At 38.9% G+C, this 6,712-nt stretch overlaps 1 protein-coding gene across 4 annotated transcripts in view; it reads right to left on the reverse strand.

Moving 5' to 3' along the window:
* The window catches only part of slc25a21 (solute carrier family 25 member 21), an 87,672-nt gene extending 80,960 nt beyond the window's left edge, over positions 1 to 6,712 (reverse strand). Inside the window, exons 1-2 of one of the 4 annotated variants that reach the window (XM_054614038.1) lie at positions 6,694 to 6,712; positions 6,508 to 6,592 (exon numbers count right to left, since the gene is read on the reverse strand). In XM_054614038.1, the coding sequence (XP_054470013.1) occupies positions 6,508 to 6,577 (70 nt within the window). In that variant the 5' untranslated portion in view covers positions 6,578 to 6,592; positions 6,694 to 6,712. Of the gene's footprint in view, positions 1 to 3,457; positions 3,583 to 3,943; positions 4,149 to 6,507; positions 6,660 to 6,693 lie in introns of those variants that run through there. The other 3 variants (XM_054614037.1, XM_054614040.1, XM_054614039.1) reach the window with 3 other exon arrangements.

The raw sequence follows: 6,712 nt of genomic DNA on the forward strand, positions 1-6,712 counted from the left end.
GGATTAGAAGAAGTTAATGACTTAGTTTGGATATTATTCAAGGGGGTTGTATGAGGTAGGCTACTTATGCATAGGTAACGCATTATCTACAGTAGATGGTGGTCGTCACTTCCACCAGCATGGAAGCCAAGCAATGTACTGCGTGACGCATTCTAGCCATTCACCTAAAAGAAAGGCTCACCTTAAAAAACAAACAAACAAACAAACATCAACATATCATCATACATCAGTTTAAGTGTATTCAATATTTTAAATATTGTCACTGCTTTCCGTCAGGCAGCTCTTTCAGAACTGAAACCATTATTTATGCTCTCTTCAAACTCACCAGACTCCTTTGACAAAAACAGTATTTTTTTACCTCACAGAACATAAGGGTTGCTGGTCTACCGCTGCCTCGATCGATAGGTTTGTTTGTGTTACTGTGTGACTTTGTTGAACCCAAACTAACCCTTTAATACACCAAAGTCACACAATTTAAAAAAAAACAACTTGTGAAATATGTTTTGCTCTCGTTCCAGTCCACAGCAGTACCCCGCTTTGCTCCGGTGTTTGTACTCCTGCCTGTTTCTCCAAACTGGGGGCGTTCTGACCGCTATCTAGTGTAGGCAGTGTACTGACTATGGATAAGTATCTCGTTCAACCCCACTTCAAAACATCTGAATAATCGCTTTAACAAATAAAACATTCATTAAAGTGATAGGGGACCTCTTTAAGTAGCCACGGGAAGTCCAACAACAAAGACCCTTACATTTGAAACAACCCTTAAAACCCATAACAGCAGACTGCAACTATTAGTACCATTTTCACAATAGACACAAGTAAACAAGCTAAAGAGAGCAGAGATCCAATAAAAATGTAGTACAGGGGTAGTATTAGAAACAGAGTAACTGCTTCACGAATGAAAATATGTTGGAAGATGAAGGGAAGAGAACACAGTGTTCTCTAGTGGATAAGAGGTCTTGAGGTATTTGTGCAATAATGATGTGAAAGTTCCCATTTAACTGTTTATAGAGTGAAATCTAAATATGTGAAATTACACTACATCACTAATAATACACCTATATTTCAACGGGTGCACGCATTTGGAAAAATGTATAATTCTTGCATCTCTAAAGTGAGATTTTGCATTGTATTACTGTGATTTAAGACCATGAAAATGATTAATCCTGAAGCCAATACGACTTTGCTAAAGACTCTGGACGTTATGAACAGACAAAAGAAAACAAAACTGTGTTGATAAAGCAAGTGAGTGAGCACAGCAACAACACTGGGAATAAAAACATGAGGAAAGAGTTTAGTGCTCCTGATAGTTTCCAGCTGTTTTGCTTGTTCAGCTGGAGAAAAAAACAAAAGCTGACAGACAGTGGACACTGATAATCCCCTCACAGGATGGCTTAGCTTAATGTGTATTGTCACTTGTTCACAAATAAGTAAGATAAAAGGAACATATCATATTTTCATCACTGAACATGCAATGCTTGACTGCAACACTGACACTCCACAAACAAGCACTAGCAGCAGCTAGATGACTGGATGAACGCCCAGCAGAACATGAGTCAGCAAGTTTCAGATACTTAACAATTTAGTGTATGAAATATGAACTCAGTGAAATATTAAAACTACATACAAGATTTCCCCCCAAAAAACTTAAGCAAGAGGCTTATATAAATAAAACATTTATGCAATAAAACGCTTTTACTGAGCAGCCACAGTATGTTTCTCACACACACACACACACACACACACACACACACACACACACACACACACACACACACACACACACACACACACACACACACACACACACACACACACACACACACACAGCTGAGACTACCCTCTCACAGTAGCTGCTAATGAAGGGGAAATTATTACTCATACACTGACCAACACTATCAATACCCATGAAAGTGTTAAAACAAGTGACTCCTGCAAAACCTCTGACAGCAGCACTATAGTGTGAGCCTATATTTTTGGGATACACTTCTTACAATGCCGTGCTGGTGTAACCACTTATTCTAACCTTCCTCAATGACTTGATTGTTTAATGATTAACTAACGATCAACCTTGACTTTGGTTTAACTCTTGATGCAATCAACTTTCTGCTACTGTTCACATTCTCTGGAACACTGCCACTGATAAATCTTTAATATGGGCTTGGTGCATATTGTTTGACAAGGATTTTTTTTCTCATTATGTGTGATCATTTGGGTGTTATGTAGATTATGGGAGTAAATAATATTGGTTATAAAAAGGAGAATATAGCCTCTCTGGCACTGTAACCAAAACATGTCCTGGCCCCACAGCAGTTGGAATGAACTCCCTGCTGACGTCAGGACAGCAGAGTCGCTGCCCATCTTTCTGTGCAGGCTGAAAACTCACCTCTACAAGAAGTACTACCCTGAGCCTTCCACTTAGCACTTACTGTATTCATATTAGTTTGTTGCACTTTTTATTCGTATTAGTTTGTTGCACTTACTGTATTCGTATTAGTTTGTTGCACTTACTGTCAGTCGTCCATTAGTTTGTTGCACTTATTGTATTCGTATTAGTTTGTTGCACTTACTGTATTCGTATTAGTTTGTTGCACTTATTGTATTCGTATTAGTTTGTTGCACTTATTGTATTCGTATTAGTTTGTTGCACTTATTGTATTCGTATTAGTTTGTTGCACTTACTGTATTCGTATTAGTTTGTTGCACTTACTTATTGTATTAGTTTGTTGCACTTACTGTATTCGTATTAGTTTGTTGCACTTACTGTATTCATATTAGTTTGTTGCACTTATTGTATTCGTATTAGTTTGTTGCACTTACTGTATTCATATTAGTTTGTTGCACTTATTGTATTCATATTAGTTTGTTGCACTTATTGTATTCGTATTAGTTTGTTGCACTTATTGTATTCATATTAGTTTGTTGCACTTACTGTATTCGTATTAGTTTGTTGCACTTACTGTATTCATATTAGTTTGTTGCACTTACTGTATTCGTATTAGTTTGTTGCACTTACTGTATTCGTATTAGTTTGTTGCACTTATTGTATTTGTATTAGTTTGTTGCACTTATTGTATTTGTATTAGTTTGTTTCTGCACTGTACTTTTGCTCTGGTTTATGCTCTTAGATGCTTGTTTAAGAAAGGAGATGCACTTATGACTTCTGGCGACTAGTAGTTCTCTTGAATACCTATGTTGAATACACTTCGCTTTGGATAAAAGCGTCTGCTAAATGACTGTAATGTAATGTAATGTTAAAAAAAGAAGTCAAACTTCCAGAAATGTGTTCTTTCCTCTTTTTTTAGCACTGAATACACAGACTTCCTCTAAAAGCCAGACTTCTCTTTAAAACACTAAACAGAAGTTGGGGATGTTTGATGGGTGTCCTCCTCCTCCTCCTCATCATCATCATCTCTTATCAGGGCCCAGCACATTCTTCCCTCTCCCTGCCTTTTACCTTTCATCCCCCTGCTTCAGTTAAACACGAGCTGACCACGTGGCCTCCGTGTTGCGCAATCTCACTACAGCCAATAGTCTCGTTCCAGATGAGCTGAGCCTCGTTTCGAAAGTGAAGCGGAACAGATGAAGGTTGGAAGGGTTAAAAAAAAAAAAAAAAAAGGAGAGCAAATAAACGAGAGGGATGACTTCGGCGCACTTCCTGGTTAGAGACAAGGATGTGGCGCCAAATTTGATATGCCACCTGGAAACGTGTCACGATGACGTCACTTGATTAAAACACCACGTGGACCGCTAACATTACATATAAAAAGGTGGATTGACACATAACATTAGTAACTTGATCATGAAAATACTTCACATGCCCAATATGCTGCCAGATGAAGCACAGACACCAGTGAAATCTCAAGGCCAACACACCTGTGCATTGAGCTAGCAGAGCACGTGTTCGCCGTGTTTAGGGAAGAATGCGGAAGTACAAACTCACCGGACTGAAGGCGACATTTTGGGGATTTGCGAAGAGGAAAATAAATGTTTTTGGCAGGTGCAGAGTCACAAAACACATGTTTAATCCGACAACAGAGGGTTGACTTGGATCGATTAAACTTAAACTACAGTCAAATCAAATATGGCGCGGGGATTTCTTCCTCGTTTATCGACTTCGCTGCTGCTGAGCGCTGTGTGCTCAGTGCTGCCGCCGGTGGCCGGAAGATGAAGTGCAGCAATAAGTCTCATTTATATTTCCGCGACTACTGGCGGCCACTCTCAATTATCCGAGTGAATCATTTCGTTTTGCTCTTAGTCACACACATATGATAATCATAATTTCACAATTTTCCGAATAATCTTTTTGTGAATGTGTAATAAAACCCACAGGTTTCTCCCCAGCCCCCTAGTGGGGTAAAGTAGTTACTGTCCTGGTTGTAGTTGTAACATTGGTGGAAAGTAACCGAGTGCATTTACTGAAGTACCATTTTAATAGCCTGTTTTCATTGTCTACAAATCCTCTACCATTCAAATACTATAATTTAATAAATGTAGGTAGTTTGCACTCTTCGTCTAAGTATATTTTCCATCAATAAACTAGGAGACTATGTATAGACTTTAAACATTACATTACATTACAGTCATTTAGCAGACGCTTTTATCCAAAGCGACTTACAATAAGTGTACTCAACATAGGTATTCAAGAGAACTACTAGTCACCAGAAGTCATAAGTGCATCTCCTTTCTTAAACAAGCATCTAAAAGCATAAACAACATAGAATCCTACACTGTGGTATTATGACTTTTGTTAAGTAAAGGATCTAGTACTTCTTCCACCGTTGACATCCAGGCTTTTCACAGTGCCTGAGTTTACCCTAGGAAAAGTTCTCCTCTCTGGGCATACACAGTTAATCCAAGGTTAATCTAAGCCCAGGGTTATACGATTCACACTGCACTTCTGTGGGCTGGGTCCAGACCTTTGAATCTGCCAACTCCACAAAGTTTGAGTGCATTGAAAACAGAGTGTAACGAGTTGACAGTTCTTTAGCCTTGGGCTAAATGTCAACACATTGCTACTGTTAACATGCTAGAATTTATAACTGTTTACTTTAGCCCAGTTTCACACTTGCAACTTTTAGCCCTTTTAGTCAGCTTTCAGGGGATAACCCTGCACATTTAAGGCTATCCCTCCAGGGCCAGCAAGCCCATAGGCTAAAGTTGGGTTAGCCCACCTTGGCCTTTGCCGAAATTGTGCCAATGTGAAAGCTCACTGTGTGAATGCCCCTTACGATATATTGGTAACAGTCAGTGTCACATAAGGAAATGTTTTTCTTACCCCATTAAAGTCCTGCTTCAAAGTTTTAAATTTGAAAATGATCATTAAAGAAATTCCCTTGCATAAACAAACAGTGGTGGAAGAAGTTTTCAGATCCTTTACTAAGATAAAAGCAACAATACCACCAGATATGTGAAGATACAACACTACAAGTAAAAGTTCTGCGTTCAAATCCCTACTTGAGTAAAAGCAAGTATGTAAGTAAATTAAGTATGTAAATATTATCAGCAAAATGTACTTAAAAGGTTTAAAAGTAAAAGTAATTGTGCAGTGAAATGTTCTCCATCAGTGTTTTACTATAACATATAATATTTTTGAATTAATATTACTGCTGCATTAATGTGCATGTTGCATTTTATTACAGTAGATGTTTAAGGTTGAGCTAATTTTAACTCCTTTATGCACTGTTTAGTAGTTTAAACCACAGCGATACATCATATTCTATAAAATAATCATAAGTTTGTAGCATCCCTGTCCTGTGAGAACTACGAAACTAAAAGTCACTTTTTTATCAGCTCAGAAAAACAGCCCTGTTTTCCGGGCTTTGTGATTATGTATTTTACAGCTGATCCAAGAGGTTTTTTTTTAATAGTTTATTAAGTTTAAGAAGTAGGAGAATTGTAACAACCCATAAAGGAACACTTCATCCTTAAGTTAATCACAAATGTTCAAATCTCCAAATCTGGATATACATGGTTTCACTGGACAGGAAAAGCAGAAAAAAAGTGTAATCTGAACTGCAACAGAGCTGTCATACAAATGTAGAGGATTCAAAAAAGTAAAAGTAAAAAGTAAACACTCAAGTACACGTTTGCACCATGTGGACTGAAGTACTGTAGCCTTCTTAGCTACATTCCACCAAGAACCCAAGAAGGTCAAAACAAACTCCCTCCCTCCCTCCCTCACTGGACGGCTATACGCATGCGCGGTACTGACTTCCTGCCCTGGTGTCTCTTCCGTTATCCAGCGGGGTGAACTATCTTGGCAGCACATGTTTAATCTTTGACGACCTAAAGACCCCCGAATATAATGTACTTAGTTGTTGATTATCTACGCATGTGCGATTAAAACCCGGACCCTTGTGTGGGCCCGTCGTTACCTCTGACGGTGAACGAGGCGGATGTTAGGGCTGCATTTATTTGGTGAATGTGTAAACTGTCTCTGCACACATTCACGCTCCCTCAACGTGTTGCATAATGTGAAAAAGTGAAACAGTTGTTTTGACTTACCAGCGGATCCACCGGCGAGGATCTGGTGGGAAGCCTCCCGGAGCATGCTCTGCGGCTTCTCGGTTGTCATGTTTGAAATGTTTCACTATCAAAACAAACACATGCAATAAACCCCGTTAGAAGAAGTCTGGTTTTTTGCAGCCTAGCGTGAGTTCATGTGTCACAGGACTGTGTGTAACAACCTACCCGGGCTGTGTGTGTGTGT

Source organism: Anoplopoma fimbria, chromosome 15 (genome assembly GCF_027596085.1).
Source record: "Anoplopoma fimbria isolate UVic2021 breed Golden Eagle Sablefish chromosome 15, Afim_UVic_2022, whole genome shotgun sequence".
NCBI lineage: Eukaryota > Metazoa > Chordata > Actinopteri > Perciformes > Anoplopomatidae > Anoplopoma > Anoplopoma fimbria.